The 20,859-nt window shown below is 33.8% G+C and overlaps 3 protein-coding genes across 7 annotated transcripts; 2 read left to right on the forward strand and 1 right to left on the reverse strand.

The window, feature by feature from the left end:
- Positions 1-2,763: 2,763 nt before the first annotated feature.
- On the forward strand, positions 2,764-7,328 carry LOC101217802 (serine/arginine-rich splicing factor RSZ22). 4 transcript variants are annotated; one of them, XR_004215376.1, is made up of 7 exons: positions 2,764-2,911; positions 3,196-3,299; positions 4,224-4,312; positions 4,900-5,149; positions 5,278-5,391; positions 5,785-6,387; positions 6,832-7,328. XR_004215376.1 is itself a non-coding variant. In XM_004136259.3 (6 exons), the coding sequence occupies exons 2-6, from the start codon at positions 3,211-3,213 to the stop codon at positions 5,819-5,821; spliced, it is 579 nt and encodes a 192-aa protein (XP_004136307.1). In that variant the 5' UTR covers positions 2,764-2,911; positions 3,196-3,210; the 3' UTR covers positions 5,822-7,328. The 4 variants fall into 4 exon arrangements, 3 of the variants coding, with proteins under 3 accessions (XP_004136307.1, XP_011652534.1, XP_011652535.1); XM_004136259.3 differs by having other exon boundaries at positions 5,785-7,328; XM_011654232.2 differs by having other exon boundaries at positions 2,783-2,940; positions 5,785-7,328.
- A 2,395-nt stretch (positions 7,329-9,723) lies between these two features.
- LOC101211072 (probable cyclic nucleotide-gated ion channel 14) lies at positions 9,724-14,630 on the forward strand. 2 transcript variants are annotated; one of them, XM_004136397.3, is made up of 7 exons: positions 9,724-10,162; positions 10,331-10,823; positions 11,896-12,108; positions 12,209-12,510; positions 12,603-12,714; positions 13,187-13,423; positions 13,672-14,630. In XM_004136397.3, exons 1-7 carry the CDS (start codon positions 10,134-10,136, stop codon positions 14,401-14,403), a joined length of 2,118 nt encoding a protein of 705 aa, XP_004136445.1. In that variant the 5' UTR covers positions 9,724-10,133; the 3' UTR covers positions 14,404-14,630. The 2 variants fall into 2 exon arrangements, with proteins under 2 accessions (XP_004136445.1, XP_031738269.1); XM_031882409.1 differs by lacking the exon at positions 11,896-12,108.
- Positions 14,631-15,368: 738 nt separating this feature from the next.
- Positions 15,369-19,406, reverse strand: LOC101217415 (probable xyloglucan glycosyltransferase 5). Its single transcript, XM_004136258.3, has 5 exons — positions 18,002-19,406; positions 17,338-17,646; positions 16,955-17,245; positions 16,651-16,764; positions 15,369-16,552 (listed from the first exon to the last, which is right to left on the reverse strand). The coding sequence occupies exons 1-5, from the start codon at positions 18,728-18,730 to the stop codon at positions 15,908-15,910; spliced, it is 2,088 nt and encodes a 695-aa protein (XP_004136306.1). The 5' UTR covers positions 18,731-19,406; the 3' UTR covers positions 15,369-15,907.
- Between the last annotated feature and the right edge of the window lie 1,453 nt (positions 19,407-20,859).

Raw genomic sequence — 20,859 nt, forward strand, 5'->3', positions numbered from 1 at the left:
TGGTGTAGCGTCCCAAATTATTACTTTTGTTTGCTTGATCAATTCTACATTGTTACTTTGCTTAGAAATATTGCATATAGATGACTCATGTGTTTCTAATGGTATATTAAATCTAGAATGTGTTGTTCGGCCCCCTGACGTAATTGAAGCAGCAACGCCTGATGTTGCTGTTGCAATTGCAATCATATTTATTGATCTTATAGTAGGTAACAAAGCACGATACAAAAATGTTTTTCCGGTTCCTCTTGGCCTATCAATAAAAAATACACCACTTTTATTACTAACAATTTTGTCAAGAATAATATCATATGCAATCTTTTGGTCTTCATTCAACTTTGAATGAGCTTGAATATCTTCATCTGATACTACAATTGATTTTTCATCAATTATTTCTTTTTATATAGCAATTGTTTCCACCTTCTGGCATATGTTTGATTTCAGGCAAATCATATATAGTGATTTGTTTGTTCATTGACTCTAAGAACACTTTTATATCTCTTAAACTGTGTTACAATTGATATTCTACATTCTTTGGCTTGTCTTTTCTATAATCATGTAACAATTCATGAGAATATCATTCTCACAGTTTTCTAACATCTACAGGTTCATAATACACTAAGATTGTTGCAAAAAGTCTTCGAAAAGCATAAGGCATAGCAAACGAAGCTGCTTCATCCAAACATTATGTTACATTTTCATCAGATTCCAGTAGTACTCCTCTTTCTTTTGCTGAATCTTTAAATGTTTGAACTCTTTTTCTATTGACTATCAATAAGGACTCAAATGACGTCGATCCCCTGACATGATTTAGTAGCAAACACAAGTAATATCTTTCTTCTTCCCTTGGATTTGCTCCTACAATGCGTGATATAGCTATTCATTTTTTCCTCTCCTTCCAAATTCGTAGATGTTTGTCCTATACATAATGTTCAGGAAACTCTTTGTATAAAAAATTTCGGACTGTTTCAGATGTTCGACACATATGAAAGTACTCTGTTAACATTGTTTTTTAGACATAATCCTAACAAATAAGTTTCTTCAAATTTTGATTTTTCCAATAAGAAACACAATGCATATTTGGAAGGTAAAGTTGTAAGTTTATAACTGGAGGATATATCTCGTTCAGTTTAAAATCATAAATTCTCCATAATGCCTCTTGAGCTGATACCCATCTTGCATCTTGATAATCTCTTATTTCATCAATACCTTTATTGTCACCATCATGTGATATATAAACAACTGCTCTATCATTCCCCTTGTAAATATACTTGTATAAATATTTAACTGCTTTCAATCCCGAGCATATTTCAACATTAATGTGACAATTGTATCTCAAAAATAGGTATGGATTATAAGGCACAACCCATCGATTATCAAATGTCTTTTTTCTTATTGATACCTGATATAATTGTAAAGATATATTTTTTAACAAATAAATTGAGGAAATTAACGCTATTATGAAAGACATTATAGAGAAATAAATATAAAACAATAAAAAGTAATATTATTATAAATACTTGTGTTCCGTCGTCTCTCTTTCTATATATTGGATATGCATCCTTTCCTTGCATTGTTTTCGAGGAAAACTGTCGAGGATAATGAAATCTACATTTTCCATTGATCATGCACGAACATCTTATTTGACCCAACGTCATGATTTTGCTTCACATTTCTTTTGATGTCTTGATGCCAACCACCCTCTCCATTTGGTAATAGTAAAGGATATTAAAGTGAATCATAACAACTAAAATCATAACAACTATATCTCTTTTAAATTGAATGTTGTTATGGTTTTCTTCAATCCAAATAGCCGCTACTTGATCCACTCCAGGTAGATTATAGACACGTTGGTCAACGTGAACATTTGTTGCAAGATGAATATGAGCATCTTCAATAGATTGAAGATCTTTTAAACTCCTAAAATATTTGGCATATGGATTGTCTTTTAAAACTTCTGTCAACTTTTGAGTAAGACTTTCGCTCAATCCAACATCTTTTAATCTTTCCATACGATTTTGAATTTCATTCATGGTATCATAAAAGTATAAAAGTATAATTTCGCTCAACCCAAGATCGACTGACTCTATCCACATGTTGAATTGCATAATGGCTGGCACCCCTTGAGCCTTGCTGTTGAAAGTTCAATATTGACGTAACTTGTAGCCTTGATGCAAATTCACATGAGTTGGGTCCTAGGCCATGTTGATCGTGTGTGATTGGTTGTAAAAAGTTTGTCCTTAGATGTTGAAAGGCGAGTTTGTCCTATGATAATATGCTTTGATCCTGGGAACAAGTCTTCCGTCCATATGTTCAAATACATCAATCGAGTCTAATATATAAAATATCATAAATTGACTTAATGACAACGTCGTTGATTTGACCAAAGTTTTACTGTTACTGAAGAGATAGAGGGATAAAGGTAGAAAGCTGAAAGTTGTCTCATTCTCTCATGTTCATTGAAGTCAAAACATGTTGGTACACTATGGTGCATCTAAAGCTTGAAAGATCGAGTATCTTGAATGATTTACATTCTTTATGTCGCACGATTTTTTTGGTATAGTTGTTTGGTTATGATATATAGGTTAAAAAAAAGGAAAGAAGAAAAAGAATTGATAAACTGTTTACGGTCCGTAGAACAAAACAACTAAAATTATTATATTTGTTTTTTTTGTTGTGAAGTATAAATAGTTTATCAAATTTCATATTTTTTACGAATTTGAAAAAAAAAATAGATGGAAAGGGTAGAAAATAAAAATTCACATAAGAATATGGGGGCAGTTTACCAATTTTAAAAAGTTCAAGGCTCCAACCTAAATTCGTAGGAGATATAAAAGCATTCCCGTAGTACTCGAAACCCAAAATATCTGAACCTCGAAGAGAGAATCACGTTGTGCTGCTAGGGTTTTTTCCGGTACGTGCTTCATCGCCTCCGATCTCTTCGTACGCCTCCTCCAACTTGTTTTCTTATCTAATTTCATGCTTGCCTTCAAGTAAATTATCATCTTGGAAGATATTTGTTTTCCCCTCCTCAAGCCTCCGGTCATTTTCCTGATATCGGATTGTTACCCGTAGGGCTAATGCTCCATTTTGGTTTCTGTTTTTTCTTTTTTAAATATTTTCTGGAGTATAATGTGTGAATTCGTGTATTGTATTGTATTTTTGGGTTACTTGTTTGATTATTTTTGTGATCCATAGGTTTCCTGGCAAGCAATGTCTCGTGTATATGTTGGGAATTTGGATCCGAGGGTCTCTGAGCGCGAGCTTGAAGATGAATTTCGTGTGTTTGGAGTTATTCGAAGGTGTGATATATTTAACTTCGTGGTTAATTTATTGTGTTTTCTGCTTCCAATGTTAAACGCCATTTACCAGACAAGATGATATATATTATTGGGTTATTTTTATTGGAATATGGTATAGGTTCATAGTTGTATCTGAAAAATTTGAACACTCAAAACTCGTAGTAAAAATATTTACCAGCACCTCTACTTAGCTTACGACCATAATTTCATGCTTTCAAGACTTTCCAACACTAACTTATCTCCTCAGATTTACTTATTGAGTTATTTATTTTCTTGATCAACTCTTTGGCCGTTGCCATGGATTTACCTGAATTTAGAAAATATTTTACTCAGTATTTTCTTTAGATTGTCCAATTTACATGATGATGTTGATACCAAATAATTTGGATGTTATCTTGGGCATCTAGTAGTCTTCTTAGCACCCCCACCGCTGTGAAATGAAAAATTTCATGCGCAGGGGATCTGCAACTTAGCCTCATTTTGAGGCACTAACCTTGACATATTGTTAGATGCTGACATCATAGTCCCATAATACTGTATGCCTAATATTTATGGATTGGGTAGTCAGCTGGATTTAAGACTTCAACTTCTAATTATTCAAGGTTTATCTGGGCTGGGTTTAGATCTCTTCCATCATATTTGCTTTATGAATTGGGTAGTCATAGCAGCTAATAATCGGAATGCCTGTCTTCAAAATTTTGATGAGTAGTTGTGATCATAATCTCTTGGAACTGTTTATCCATATAAATACTTGGTTTATCCACAATTTTATCTGCCCAACTTTTATAAGGTTTGTTGATGCTCCCAGATTTGTAATTGGGTGTACGTTCAGGGTTAAATCCTACTTTCTGGGTGTTAGGCTGCAGGATACAAATTTTATTGATTTCAAACACTGGTATTCAATTTTTGCATGTTGTGTTTCAGTGTATGGGTTGCACGAAGACCCCCAGGTTATGCCTTCATAGATTTCGACGACCCCAGAGATGCACGGGATGCAATTCATGAATTAGATGGTACGTTGGGGATTTTCTGCTTTATTTGTGTGTGTGCGCTCTGTAATTGGATGGATTCTTCATTTTCTTAAGCGGTGCATTGTTTTATACACTTTTTAGCAACGATATTTCTGGTATGGTTTATACAGAACTCGGAAACTGTTTCGTTATATGTCTATTGAATAATTGAACCAAGTTCAAGTACATGGATTTTCACCTCCTCAGATGCCATCTTATCCAACTATTATTTCTAATCCATTGATGAGAATTTCATATGTTTTTTGTTTTTAATATCCTATATACAAACTTTAGGGTACCTCTTACTTTAGTTTATACACTTTTCTGAATCTCCTATGATTTTGCTCATCTTTATTCTTCAATCTATTGTAAATAAGCAAGTTTCCTTTTCTTTTATGATATGTTGATGGTTTATTAGCTTCACCTTCTTCATATTCGTCCCGAAGTTTGTTTATATTTTATTTTTGTCAGACAGTTCATTAATGTCAATTTTGTTTTGTTAATTGTGATTTCCATGATTTTTCTGAATATGGTTGATATTGGTGAAGATTTTGTTGCAACTCATTCATGAACTTTTAATTCTGAATCAGGGAAGAATGGCTGGAGAGTTGAACTTTCTCACAATTCTAGAGGTGGTGGAGGTGGCCGTGGAGGAGGGGGTCGTGGTCGTTCCGGTGGATCTGATTTGAAATGCTATGAGTGTGGTGAGCCTGGGCATTTTGCTCGTGAATGCCGTTTACGTGGTGGTGGTGGTGGTGGTGGCGGTGGTGGTGGCGGCGGTGCTGGAAGAAGACGTAGCCGCAGTCCCCGATACCGCCGGAGTCCAAGTTATGGTCGCAGGTCTGAACATTGAGGCTAAATCCTGCTAGTTTCTTATTCGCAGTTGTTTGGATCATGCTTTTGTTAATAGTTCCCTTTGGTATTATTTATGATTTAAGGCGGTTTTGACGTCTTTGATTTATTTTCAGGAGTTACAGTCCCCGTGGAAGATCTCCAAGACGTCGCAGTGTGTCACCTCGTGGGCGTAGCTTTAGTAGATCACCTCCATACCGTGGTAGAGAGGAGATACCTTATGCCAACGGGTGAGGCTCTTCACAAATATTTTTCCTTTGGTAGATTTAGTTTCTTCTACATGAATTTGTCTGCCTAGCCTGCATGCTCTATAGTTGCAGCAAAAGATGTGCTTCAAGTTTAGGTATTTTTTGTTCTGTAATATCTTGGATGCATGATTTTTGGTGTGGGATTTAACTTAGAATTTTTTTGCTGTACTGGATTGCGTGTTATTTTTTTTTCCTTTGTTCCTCGTTGGTGGTAGATGCTCTAAGTTAGTTTTTCTTCACTACATAATTGTGTGAAGAGCCTCCACTGCTCTCCATATCTGAAATAAGTTTTCTGCATGCATATCCAAGCATTACATTGGTTTGTTTTAATTATATTCATTGTTATGATTTGTTCTGTGTTTTAATTTTGTACAGAAATGGCATAAAGGACCGGCGCCGGAGCAGGAGCTGAAGACTGCCAACTTCTCAACCTGCCTTAGTTAACACATGATGTTTAGAGGATTACTCCGGGTCTATATGTTTTTAGTGCTTGGACTTCGTATGGGACCTTTTTAAAATCGGGCGACGCCCTCAGCCTCTACTTTTGAGTTTGGATAAGTCCTTTCTATCTTCTGTTTGAATTGTTTTTCTTTTAGTTGATCAGTATAGTTGTAGGATACTAAAATATCATTAGCTCATATTTATTTTGATAGTGTTATTAAGCAAATGTCTTGAAGGGCACTGCTAAAGATGTATGTTTTTTTTTTCCTTGTTGAGGTGTCGTCTCGTTCTGCCTCACTGCTTTTCTGCTTCTAGTCGTCTGCTTCTGCTTCACTGCTTTTCTGCTTCTGCCCTATCCTCTGGGATTTCGTTCTACACTGCCCAGCTCTGGGATCTTCAATTTGAAAGGTTGTAGGTCCCAGCCGGCTATTGATTGAATCTCTCTGCGGTTGTCTTGCACGCTCTCATATTGTTTATGGGATTCCTTTTTAATTAACTTGATGAGGCATGAGGAACGTCATCAAATGCTTCTGGCAGGTACATGAAAAACTGTTCTACAGAAGTTTTGGTTGGGATTTTTTTTTTTTTTTTTTTTATAGAAAATCAGTTTTTCTTAAGGCATCTGCATTGCATTCTTCTCTTCATAGCATTTACGTCATCACATTAGGAGGATGTTTTTCCATATCATTTATTATCATTTGATCTGTTTCTCCCTTGTTGTCTTTTGGTAACATCATTGATCATTTGAATCTCGAGAGTTAGCTTCGCTCTACATGTGATCGTTTAGGACGTTTGCATCTCCTTAGGTATGGTTCTATTAATTGAAGGGGTGATTAAAGCTTTACTAGTCAGTATCTTGTGAACGGGGATTTCTTTTGAAATTTTTATTTCAAGTCTTATACATGTTAATTTTTTTTCTTGATTACGACTGCTTGTTTGGTGGGGCGGTTGTGACTGCTTGACGACCACGTTGCCTTTAAGTGACTTGTCTCAAGATGAGCCAACCTCTACCCAACCAAGTGCTAGTGGGAGTTCTCTTCCGTGCCACTCGACCTCCCATTTCAATGATTCTTTAGATTATCATCGCGTTCGTGTTCAAGTTCTGCACATCTAGCAGAGACTTGGTTCGTTTCCCCTCTGCTTGAAAGTTCTTCCTATCTCTCAAGAGAAACATAAGTGTGTTCCTGTGGGTTTGTCATCGGAAGTCATCATCATGCCCGCCAGTTTCCCTTCGTCTTAGTATGCGGATGCTAGGTCCTTGTCTGCCCTCCTACACATAACAACTATGCACGTTCTATACACACACACACATATTATATGTAACCAATCAAGATTTTGTAATTTGACTTTTGCTCTTTTTATCTTTTGCGAATGTTTTTTATAATTGCCAGGCTGGATCATCATTTTAATTCTAAAGGTTTTTTTTTATTAGACTATCCATAGCTGGAAATGCAAACCTCTTCTAATTTTCCTCCCAATTGATTGATGATTCCTTTTATATCCATATTTTTTTAAATTTGGACTCGTGCATTTTTTGATTCAAATGTTTGGCCGAGAATATGAATATTGGTTTTGATATATATATATATATATAATGCGACATGTTTAAATCTATTATTATTAATTTTCTTTAGATTCTCTCATTTTCTAAGCACTCGAGGGTTTTCTTTTTCTTGCAATTACATTGTTCTGTTCTATTTAGGAAATTACCGTAATCTTGTTATTATCGATTCTTGAATTGTTTGGTCAGTTCATGAGATTTCTTAGGTTTCTTTCTCCATGGCCTGTCGTTTTGGTTTTGCGTATTGGAGAGCATTTTGTGTTTTTTTCTTCCTTTTTTTAATTTGCTTGTTGGTTTGTATTTAGTTTTCAGTTTTTGAAAATTATCTTTTTTCATTCGCTTACGATGATTTGATTTTATGAACTATCTCTCTGTGTGTAAAAATTGGCTTGGTTTTTCATTATTGTTTTTAACTGCTTTATTTATTATCTAATGTGAGTTTAAGCCTACTTTTCTTTGGCTGAAGATTTGAGACCAATTCGGTTAATCTATTTTCATGGGTGGCAATTTAGAGTTGTCAATTAAGTGTGCTTTAAAAACAAGAATTGCAAATATAAAAAAAATATCTATTTCTACTACCAACAGATTTCTTTTATAGAGTTAAATTTACGAATAAATTTGACGAAAGAAAAAATGAATGGAGTATTAGTTGTTTCTTTTTTTTTTAGACTTCATCACGAGGAATTTAAATTTAATCTATCTTATCCACGTATGTTCCGAAATGAAAGAGTGATGAGTTTAAATTATAATCTTATCAAGTCTTTAATGCAACTTTTTGCTCCAATTTTATAAAAATAATATCTAGCAACTATGGACTTTGTCATATTTGACATGGAATTATAAAATGTTCTATTATGTTAGCCACATGTAAACCCTTACTATAAATGTTTCTTTCTTCAATGGAAACAATTATTGTAAATGTTCTTAAAATGTTGAATTTGTACGAAATCTATTATTACATATAATTGGAATCTTAATGGGAGTTATTACTAATTTTAAAATTCACATAACTATTAGACATAAAATAAATAAATAAAATAACTAAATAAACAGACTTAAAGTGCTCAATAATATCAAAAATGATATCGTCCAATAAAAAGAGGCAAGTGGAATGTATCAAATGGGAATACGCAAGAAGATAATGGAGTTCAATATCTTGAACAATAACATCAGTTCTATAATTAAAGATGTATTTAATACCATAAACACAAAAACCAATGATCAATTAATTAATTAATTAGGCAATTAAACGTGACAATTTGGATCAGAATCTGTTTGATATGAAAAATTATGGTTGAGCATTAGTTGGGTGTCAGTTTTAGAACACAAGTTGTGTTATAATTAAATTAGTTGACAGTTGGGAATTTTGTCTATAAACGAATTCGATTCTACAACTAATCACTAAATCTTTCTTTCATTATAAGATATTTGATTTTATTGTTCAATAATTAATCATTTCTTAAAGCAAAAGTTAAATTTCTTTAAACTGCTGCTTATACTTAAGCATGTAACTTTTCTAAAAAAATTTATTTTAAGAGTAGAACTGAAGAAGATTCAAATTTATAATTGATATATTTTTATTCATCGATATCTAAGGTTAGATTATATGATTAGTATTTAGAATTTGAGGTTTACGTCTATTTAGTATTAGTATTTTTAGAAGTGTTCTATACGTTTTTTTATATATTTTCCATTTCTTAACAATACACAAATTTAGTTATTGTACTTTTAACTATAGCTCAATTTGATTACTAAACTTTAAAAAAAATGACCATTTTGCTTCGTAGAAGTAAATTAGAAGAGCAGAAAAGGGAAAAAAATAAGAATATTTTCAATATAATAAAATGAATCAAAATATTTATAAATTATAGTAAAATTAGACTATCCAATCTAAAAGTTTACTATATTTAGCAAATACTTGTTTATAATAGTTTATGAATAAAATTTTTTTTGAAAAAAGCATACAAAATAAATGTAAAAAATAAAATATTTAAGCTTTATGTAAAAATAGGGAGCGTAATAAATTTTGTATTTTGGAGGGGTTCGGTTCCTAAATTAATAGTTTGTTCATTTTTTGTATTTTTGGAAAAAAAATAAAAAAATAAAAAGGAATGTGCGTGGGAAAGAAAAGGCAGATTCGTAGCTGACTTAAATAACACATCGTTGAAATTTGAAGAAAAAAAAATAATAACAACAATCAATTCCAATTGATTATTATTATTATTATTATTATAAAAGAAAAAAGAAAAAAGAAAAAGAAAACCTTACTTCCCGCCTGCAATTGGGTCCCATTAATGCTTCTTTCTACAACTGAAAAATCTTTGATTCCAATTCAATTGAAATGAAGAACATCAATATCAATATCAAATCTTCTTCTTCTCAATGGATTTCAATCCATTTCATTACTCCATTTTTTCCTTCTTCTTTATGCTCTACACGTTTTTCAATATCTTCCTTCACTCGACTCATTATATTATTCATAATAATTTAACCCCAAATCAAATCTCATCATCATCATCTTCTTCTTCTTCTTCTTATTCCGCCATTTTTACCCTTTTTCCTCTGCCAGCTCTTTCAGTGCTAAGTCAACCATATACGACAATCCCCTCATCATTATTTCTCTTTCCGCCCATTGCGGGATACTTTTTTCTTCCAATGTGAATCTTCCCCACTTCTCTTTCTTTCATCAAATCGCTTCATGGATTAATCCATATTTCTCTTCATGGAACACAACAAACGCAAATTCGTCAGGTGATTTCTTCTGTTTTCCTTTACTTGTTTTTAGATTTTGGTTGATGGGTTTCTCGTTTCTTTGGGTTTTTACTCCAATGTTGGATGGGAATAAGAAGAAGCGTATTGAGTTCCCATTTCCTCTACTTAATTTGAGATTTTGGTTGATGGGTTTTTCGTTTTTTTTAGGTTTTATTCCAATCTGGAGAAAAACGATGGGAATAAGAAGAAGGGTATTGAGTTCCCATTGCCTGTTTTCAAAATGGGGACGAAATTAGAGAGTGAAAGTAAAGTTGATTCTTCGCAAGAACAGAAGAATAAGAGGATACTTAACCCTGAAAGTGAAAGGATTTTGAGATGGAACAGGGTTTTTTTATTCTCTTGTTTGACTGCTCTTTTTGTAGATCCCTTGTTCTTCTACCTTCCTTCAGTGATTCATCATAACAGGTCATCTTGTATGACTACTGATTTCAATTTGGGAATTGTTGTGACTGTTTTTCGTACTTTTGCCGATGTCTTTTATCTGTTGCATATGATTTTGAAGTTCCGCATTGCTTATGTATCACCAACTTCAAGAGTTTTTGGCAAAGGTGAACTTGTTACTGATCCTAAGAAGATTGCTGAACGCTATTTGAAGTCTGATTTCTGTGTAGATCTCATTGCTTCTCTGCCTCTTCCTCAGGTATTTTAACTAACACATTTGTTTGCTATTGTTCATCACAGCTTCATGTTTTCATTACTCGTTTCGTTTTTTAAAATTTTAGCTCTATTAGTTTATTTGTATTATTATCTATTTTTAGGAGTGTTTGGTTTTCCAAAATTGAAAAAACGAAATTGTTAGCCATGGACGATCTTTGTATTAGTTCTATCACAACTTCATGTTTGAAATTTAGCTTCAAATCTTAGTTAGTTTGTTTGATAACTATTTGTGTCTAATTATTTCGTAATTCTTTTTAAATTTTTGAAAGTTATGTAGTTCTTTTTTCTCACATTTTTTACAATGATGATTATCTTTTCTACAGAGATTTTTTAATTAAGATTAAAAAAAAACATCTTTTAAAATCTACTTGTTGAAATTTTCGAAACTTGGTTTTGATTTTGAAAACATTAAGAACATTGTAAAGAAACTAGTAAATTGAAGCAGTGTTTATGACTTTATTTACAAAAACCAAAAACAAAAAGCAAAAGAGTTTATAAAAGGGGAACTTTGGTTTTTAATTTTAAAAAAGTGTTTATAAAGACTACATCTACCTATTATTCTATTTTATATTTTTTTGTTTTGTTGTCTACTTTTTCATGATTGCTTTCAAAATCAAAGTTAAAATAAAACTTAAGAAAAAAAAGTAGTTTATTTTCAAATTTTAGTTAAGAACAATGGTTAGTTGGAAAAGAAATAAAACTATTATTATAAAAATTCTGAGAAAGTAAACATTAATTTTCAAAAACAAAAAGTAAGAAGAAAATTGGATGAAAAGGGGCTGTTTGTGTAAATTATATTGAAAAATCTCTTCGAGACTACGTTTTCAATCAATTCTTAACCTTTATTTCCGTCTCCCAACATGACTGTATTCTTTGAGATTTGCAGTTTCTTTCATGTAGGCCCGTATTTGTATATGAGCTGTATTGCAGCTGTTTCATCCGAAGCAACAGTTTTCTATATTTTGTTTTTATATCTCAACTGAGGTCATAGATGATGTTATTTTTATTACCACCTTTGTTGATATGTACATTTTTTTAAAACTTATTTTTGACAGATTATGATATGGTTTATCATGCCAGCAATTAGAAGCTCTCATGCAGACCATACAAACAATACTCTTGTATTAATTGTCCTGCTTCAGTATATTCCAAGATTTTACCTGATTTTCCCATTAAGTTCCCACATTATCAAAACTACTGGTGTTGTCACAAAGACTGCTTGGGCTGGAGCTGCATATAACCTTGTATTGTATATGCTAGCTAGTCATGTATGTAATGAACCCGCGTGCCTCTCGTCTCGCTCCTCGTTTTTTACATTCTAAATATACTTCAAAGGCAACCTGTTTGAAGTTTCTTTTGTTCACATAGATCTTAGGAGCAGCATGGTATTTACTATCTGTGGAGCGCCATGCCATGTGCTGGAAGTTCACCTGCAGGAGGGAATTCAGTCCTATGAAATGCCATCTTGACTATTTGGATTGTGGTACTTTAAATGATGTAGACCGCAGGATATGGGAAGTGAATACTACTGTTTTTAGCCAATGTTCTCCAGATGAAGACTTCGTTTTCAATTATGGGATATTTGCGGATGCGATCACAAAAAATGTCATCTCCTCCCGGTTCCTTCAAAAGTATTTCTATTGTTTATGGTGGGGCTTACAGAACTTGAGGTATGTATAAACTTTTTGAGTAGTTGAGCTACTTGTATTTGTGTATTTGCTTTCTTAACTTTGACATTATGTTTCATTTATAAATTTTCCAGTTCCTATGGTCAGAGTTTGGAAACAAGCATCTTCATAGGAGAGACTTTGTTTGCTATCCTCATTGCTATAATGGGTTTGGTCTTGTTTGCGCATTTGATCGGAAATATGCAGGTACGTTCGAACTCATTTTTCATTTTCCACTACTCACAGTTTGATCTGTCGGAATCAACTTAGAAAATATCATAGATCGTAGTTGCACAATATAATCACAACAACCAAAACGAGTTTAGCTCAGCAGTAACTGATATGTACTCTATCCTTGTAAGCACTGACAAGGTGGTTTTGTACGATAATTTAATACCTAATACAGTGACAAACATATTGTGTGTAATGTTTGTACTCATGGGTTCATTTTGGAAGGTAATTATTTGAAAAGTGAAGACTTTATTATATGATAATCTTTGTCATGCTTCTATAAACTTCTTAATCAACATGTCAAATCTGTCATACATTTATTTAGAGCATAAAGATTAAAGAGATTTTCTATCTTTGTCATTCATCTGTTTCACGTCAAATCTATGTATCATAAATAAGTTGTAGACTTTTTATTCCATCTCTCTCTCAAACTTGTGTTATAATGCAGACCTATTTGCAATCCATCACCGTGAGACTGGAGGAATGGAGGGTGAAGCGTCGAGACACTGAGGAATGGATGAAACATCGACAACTCCCTCAAGATTTACAAGAACGTGTGAGGAGATTTGTTCAATATAAGTGGCTTGCAACACGAGGAGTGGACGAAGAGTCGATCTTACAAGGCCTTCCAACAGATCTCCGTCGAGATATTCAGCGTCACTTGTGCCTCGACCTTGTTCGACGTGTAAGCTCTCTTCTAAATCTCCAATTTTTGTAAATATTTTCAATATTATTTATAATAATTTTTCATCTTAAATTGTATACTTTTTTTAACTATAGGAATAATATATATTTTTTAGTTCTATTTAATTTCATCTTTTTTTTTTTTTTTGGAAAATCTATTCCCAACAACTCCTAAAATTAGTTTTTATTGCCCTTTAGAAAGAAAATTTTCATCAAAATTGAGTTGTTGTTTTTTTTTGGAGATTGCAGGTTCCTTTCTTTGCACAAATGGATGGTCAACTACTGGATGCAATTTGCGAGCGACTGGCTTCCTCTCTATGTACACAACGTACTTACATTGTTCGTGAAGGAGATCCTGTTACCGAGATGCTCTTTATCATTCGAGGGATGCTCGAGAGCTCCACAACGGATGGAGGACGATTGGGTTTTTTCAATTCCATAACCTTAAGACCTGGTGATTTTTGCGGTGAAGAGCTTCTCGCTTGGGCATTGCTACCAAAATCATCAATCAGCTTACCGTCTTCTACCAGAACTGTTCGAGCAATCACTGAAGTGGAAGCCTTTGCTCTACGTGCAGAGGATCTCAAATTCGTTGCTAACCAGTTTCGACGACTTCATAGCAAGAAGCTTCAGCATACCTTCCGGTTTTACTCTTATCACTGGAGAACCTGGGCAGCATGCTTCATTCAGGCAGCATGGCGTCGCTTCAAAAGGAGAATCATAGCGAAGTCACTCAGCTTGCAGGAGTCTTTCTCGTTGACTCCCGAGAAGCCAGTGGCCGAGGAAGCTGAACAAGAAGAGGAAGGACATAGTACCCCACGCTCAAGTTACTCTCAAGCAAAACAAAACCTTGGTGTCACCATATTGGCTTCAAGGTTTGCTGCAAACACACGTAGAGGAGCACAAAAGCTCAAGGATGTTAACTTATCCAAACTTCGAAAGCCCGATGAGCCTGACTTTTCTGAAGAACCAGATGATTAACTTGTTGAAACAAAAAAAAAAAAAAAAAACCCATTCAAGAACAGTCTCATCTTTGACTGTAATAAGATATTCACTTGTATATTATTACCCTTTTTTTTTCACCTTTCATTCATTCATTTCTAACTTTGTATTTTTATATTGGAACTCAACCAATTCCTAGAGGTCTTTCAAACAATTTTCACTGTACTTGCTGCACTTCTACTTAACAGAGCACCAGCATTCAACAACATTTTCATCAAGATATAAGATCAAAAACTAAATCTAAACCAAATAGGGACAATATCTTCTGTTGTTACTTTCATTACCTCATGTGAGATGCTGTGGCTATAAGCGAAAAGGTCGAGAAACATCCTTTTGAACACTTATGGGATATAATAAGTCGTAAGAGAGTTTTCCCGGATAGCATTTGGCTTAAGAGAGTAATCTCAGACATAATCTAAGGTAGTTAAAAGAAAGTTGGCCCACTGGTACCCTAAACTTATGGAATGAAAATCCAGTTAACATTCAACTTGCCAACTTGAAAACGTGCAAGAGAGGTGGGTCATGACTCAGTTTGTCAAATCATAGTTTTTCCAGAGAAAGAGGTCGAATAAGCTAAAGACAAAGCTTTAATTAAAAAGGGCCATACGTAACCAGTCAAGAAAACAATGGCCAAATTTGTCATTAAACCATTCCACCAACCAGTGACAATAGCAATAGTAGGCACTACCCACAACAACACAATAAAATAAAAAGAAAGAAAGAGAAAAGAAAAGAAAAGAATCAGAGCATATGCCCACACTAGATCCTGGCCCCCACAAATATTTCTGTAGTCTTCTAATAAGGATTGAAAAGGTATCTGAACTAACAATCTTAGCCACCCAAAACAATCAACTTTCCTCTGATCAAACTTAACCTGCCGACACTAGCTTTGTACTTTGCAGCACAAGTAAATTGCAGTAGATTAAAAGAACAAAGGGCCATCATTGAAGTAGTGAAAAATATGATATATATATAAGATTGGATGAAACAGTACATTTACAGAGAAGTTTGAAGTCTTACAGGTCCTGAAAACCATACAACAAAGGCAGCTTGATTCAAACTGATTGTTTGGTTCAGTTCGGTTTCTGTGTACAACGGGGTCTTGGAAAGGCCAAAACTACACCCAAGAAAGAATTAATGGTGGCTGTGGAAATAATAAAGCAGAACTTATTTGCATAATAAACACTAAACTGCTGAAACAGCTTATGAATGATTACAATCACAGATGCTGTATGAGTGTGTAAGGGAAGAATGAAGGTGGTGGCTGGTGTGTATGATATGAAGGGCGATCCAAAAGATGATGTTCTTTAGAAGACTTCAATATCGTCTCTTTTTATTGAATCAGAGATGGGTTCAGCATCTTTGATTATCGAGAGTTAAATTCTCTCGGTGGAACAAATTATACTGCACAAACAGAACTTTGCTGCTACAGCACAAGAAAATGTTGTTTATCCAGCTTGATCTTGGATTCAATTGTGTGAAGTCAGCTCATTTGCTCTCCAATTAGATCAAGGCCTACAAGGAGGAAGGTTACACCTTGGAACATCAAGAAGTAGAAGTGGACTCCTTGTGCAGCCAAGAGACTCCTGAGTGAGGCTAAGAGCAAAAGAAACGCGAGAGCTAGCTCTTTCCGATATATCTTGTTAACTTTTTTGACAGGTGCAGAGACTACTTCTTTGTGTTCCTTCAAGTGAGCCAACTCGGAAATCTCACTCTCGGAAGCACCTCTATAGATCTGTGCTTGATTCATTGTCTTAGCGTCCCTTTCAGCAGCAGCCAGTAAGTCGGATTCGGAGGACCTGCCAGCTTTTTTAGTTACAATCCACTCATAAGAGCTACCTAACTGGAATAAACCAGATACCATGGCATTGAATTTGGTGACGGACATGGTGTTCTCAAAAAGAAGGTAGGGGACAATAAAAGGAAAAGATTTTGGGGACGGAAGAATGTTGAGTAATGACATGAAAATGGGGACATAACAGATCACCCATACAGGAAGCTCAGCTTCTGGTACGAACATGGTTAGAGGAAGAATTATGCAGAACAAAGTGAAGGAATAGAATGGAAGGATAAGCTTCCTTAATAGAAAGAACAACAGTATCAAATTTGCCTTCTTCCATGTTGATATCTGCATTATAAAAAGTTCAAGGCATCATCTCTTCATCGTTATCCAATGACGAGGCGACTAATAGTTAGAGTATCAGAATGTGAACACAAAGACCGTACCTTAGAACTTATGACTGCTGGAAGACACAACCTGAAGAGTTGCATAGGACCAGAATGCCAACGATGTTGCTGCTTCCTATAAGCTTCATAGGACTCAGGAACTTCACAAAGGACCTGAATTTTACATTTGAAAATTTCTGAAGGTTTAAATTAAATGAAAACAAGCGTATTCAACTTTATTAATACATATTTTCTTTTGATAATTGAAGTTATGCTCAAGTTATTATCCAACAAGATAGATAATTAGACCAGTCAAGTTGAAATCATAGTTTCCTCAACCTAATGAAGTGACAGATTCGATTACCTTAACGTCGTTTAGAAATACAAATTTCCAGCCGTTAAGATGGGCTCTCACAGCTATGTCCATATCCTCTACTGTGGTTCTTTCAAGCCATCCTCCAGACTCCTCCAAAGCTTTAATCCTCCAAACACCAGCAGTGCCATTGAAACCAAAGAAATTAAGGAACACCCCATTAACCTGCTGTTCTACCTCAAAGTGGAAACACAAGTTAATATTTTGAAGGCGTGTCAACAAGTTTTCGTCCGTGTTCACGAAAGACCATCTGGCCTGAACCAACCCAAGCTCCGGGTTATCCTGCAAAAAGAAAAAATGCAAGGGACGGGAAGATCAACAAAATTTACATAGACAAAGAACATGGGGAAAAAAGTGTGTTTTGTTGTTTCCACCTTGAAATGGGGGACGGTCAGTTTAAGAAAATCTGGATTAGGTTGAAAGTCAGCGTCAAAAATTGCGACAAACTCATAGTCTCTAACATAATCGCAACTCATTGCAGACTTGAGATTCCCTGCTTTATACCCTGTTCTTACTAATCGATGGCGATACACTATGTTTACCCCCTTTTGGCTCCATTTAGCAACCTCTGCTTTAATTAACATTTGGATGCTCTCATCATCAGAGTCATCAAGAACTTGAATTAGTAAATGGTCCCTTGGCCAATCAATTTGACAGACTGCAGAGATAGATTGCTCATAAACCTGTATAAAATGATTGTAAAGTCAGTTATATTTGGAATCTAACATAATTTTCTGAAACTACAACGAGAACTACTAACTGTCATTGATTACTCCAACATACAGATAAAAATTTATAAAACTACATCAACATAAGAGAAGCATGTAGTAATCTCACTCGTTTTTTATGCCCGTTTAATGCCTAAGTTAATTAAATATTTATGCTTTATTGCTCTCACATGCTATGTTCACTCCTCATCTCTCCTACAATTATCAAATCACTGAAAAGCTAAATAATTATGAAGAATCCTTAACTCAGATTTGTCACATACTAAAAAATAGAGAAACAAAGGGGAAATAGATCGAAAAGGATCATAACCTCCCGCTCGTTGCACATGGGAATTTGAACAAGAACCATTGGATACTTGTACCCAGCTCCTTCCACATCATCCAACTTAAAGGGATCCCCTTCAATCTTGGGTTCAAATCTTTTGTACTTAATCCACAGGCAACCGAAACAGAGAATCATACGATCCACTGATTGAATAAGGAACAAGACAATGCAAAATTTAGAGAGTGTTTGAATGAGGGGAGCAATGTACTCTGCTCTAAAAGTTAACCAAGCTACATAGAGTGAATGAAGGAATCCTTGCAACTCAGAAGCTTGAGGAATATGGAGATTGGAATTCTGGAAATAATGCCAGCCTTTGAAATAAGCAAGTATTTCAAAAATAAGAATGGCAATAGAAGTTACTAAGAAAACTCTAATAACTCCAAACAATAACTTCCCTCTTCCCAACTTCCCGCCTTCAATGGCGACTCCTTGTCTGTAGATCAGCCTCTTCTTGATTGTACCCAACAATGCCCAAAGAACAGTAAGAAGCCAAGTTATGCAACCGACGGCTCGATTGGCCTTTAGAAGAAGAACCCATGTAACCTGTTTGGCATTTTTGCCTCTACTCTTCTCCACCGGCCGGAATGCAGCGTCGGGACCGTCGATCTCCACGACGGAGAAGTTAGGTTTCTCCATTGTTACAACTACCGGAGTTCCCTTTTGAGGGTCTTTCTCTTTACCCCACCGACACAAAAATCCCAATCTCGGTGCCATTTCTTAAACACACTGCAAGGGGAAAAAAACAAACAAACGAACCCCAAATCTCCAAAATGAAAAGAAAAAAAAAAAAAGAAAAAAGAAAAAAAGAAAGAAAGAAAAGAAAAATCAGAGCCGACGAATAAGAAGCTTAAAACAAAACCCCATTTGAAAACCAATAAACCCCACCAAGAAAAACACTTGAATGGATGGTTATTCCATCATTTGAGAGAGAATCAAAACGAATGCAGCAGAGAAGGAGGAGAAGGAGGAGAAGAAGAAGAGAGTGAGAGAGTGTGATTTGTAATGGGATTGAAGGCTCTAAAAAACCACATTATGAGGAAAGGTATCAGCAGCTTCATGTGGGGTAATGGTCACGTAATAGAATAGCTTTATTTTTTAACAGCTAAAGAATTGAGTGAAAAAAAAGGGGAAGGAAGCGTATGGCTTAGCTAAGCAAAACAGTGAAGAAGATGAAGAAGTGAAGAAGTGAAGAAGTGAAGTTGAATAAGTGGGTGAAGAATTGAGATGGAGTTTAGAGAACTAATATAAAAATTGAAGAGAATTGGATCCGATTCTTCTTTCTTCTTCTGTTAGGTGAATTACAGAACGTGAAGAAGAAGAAGAAGAACCCAACTGTCAAAAACAGGTCCAGATGGATTCGATCATGGCATGGCGCCCATTCTCATTTCTCTTTCTTCCACCGCACTCCCACCATTTTTTCTTTTCTTTTCACCGAAATTGCACGGGAAAAGTTTCTAAATCTTTTTTTTTAAAAAAAATATATTTTAAATAACAATGGGTTTAAAATATTTGCAAATATAAACCCAATTTATTGATAATAAATATGTTTGTTTGAACTTTTTTAAATAGTAAAATAAATTAAAATATTTATAATTTATAGCAAAATTTTAAAATTTTATTGTTATCCTCGTCATAAATTAAAAGTAGATCCTTCCATATTCATATATATTATTAATCAAATCTGAAAATATGTTATTAGCGTAAATATTTTGTCAAATTTAATATTTTTATAATTTTCTTAATTTTTTATAATATATAAACATATTTTTAGTCTTTTTGTATATAGTCCATGTTTGAAGTTTTTTTAAGTGAAAATTATAGAAAATGATAAAATATTTTACTCTATGACAAAATACCAAAATATTTAGGGTTAGAATTTGTATTAGTTTTTACCTGTAGTGTGAACAATTTATTTTCTTTTATTACTGTTAAAAACATTTTAAAATTTTAATTTTAAATCACCACTTTAAATAGTTTAATGGGTAATTTTTTTTCAATTTTTAATAAAGTAGATAATTCTTCACAAATTATTTTATGAACAGCGCAAAAATAAAACTATTTAAAAAATAGCAAAATTTTCAATATTTTGTAAAGTATGTTATTTTATAAATTGTCCTTATTTTTAATTTTAAATGGTGAATAATTATTTATAATAAGCATAATAATAGACTTTTTTTTTACTATAGTTTGTTTATTTATTTATTGGTAAAATGAGGGTGTTTGGTTGAAATTTGTTTTTCGTTAGTATTAACTTCAAATTTGTACCCATATGTTTTTTTGTTTACTTTATAAGTTAAAAACAAATGTATTTATCTTGTGTGAGTCCGATATTAGAAAGGTATATTTTTAAAATGTTTTTATGGTATTTTTTTCACTTTCTTTTTTCTTTAATAAATATTTCTATTTACATTTAATTATATGTGCATTTTTTCGTTGCAATGATAAAAAAAAAAAAAAATGGAGCTTAAGACATATATTTCTAGGGAGAGTTTTAGAACTTCCATTTTTTACTCCACACATTCTCAAACTAGAAAATTAAGTCATTCAATATAATAAGGTAAATCACTCACAATAAAATTAAACTCAACTCACTCGTATTTGAAGACTTTATATAAAATAAGCTAACCAGAAAATTGTGGCTTCGTACGTACCACATGATTGAAGAAAATTGAACTCAACTCACTCGTATTTGAAGACTTGTTAGGAAGAAAGAGAATAAATTTCTCAAAATAAATTTGACCATACATTAATAGAAAAGAACACTATAGTATTACCATCATGGATATTCCATTTAATACATTGTTAAGCTATAAATGAAAGGGAAACAAATTGTTTTGACATAG

Source organism: Cucumis sativus, chromosome 3, assembly GCF_000004075.3.
Source record: "Cucumis sativus cultivar 9930 chromosome 3, Cucumber_9930_V3, whole genome shotgun sequence".
Classification (NCBI taxonomy): domain Eukaryota; kingdom Viridiplantae; phylum Streptophyta; class Magnoliopsida; order Cucurbitales; family Cucurbitaceae; genus Cucumis; species Cucumis sativus.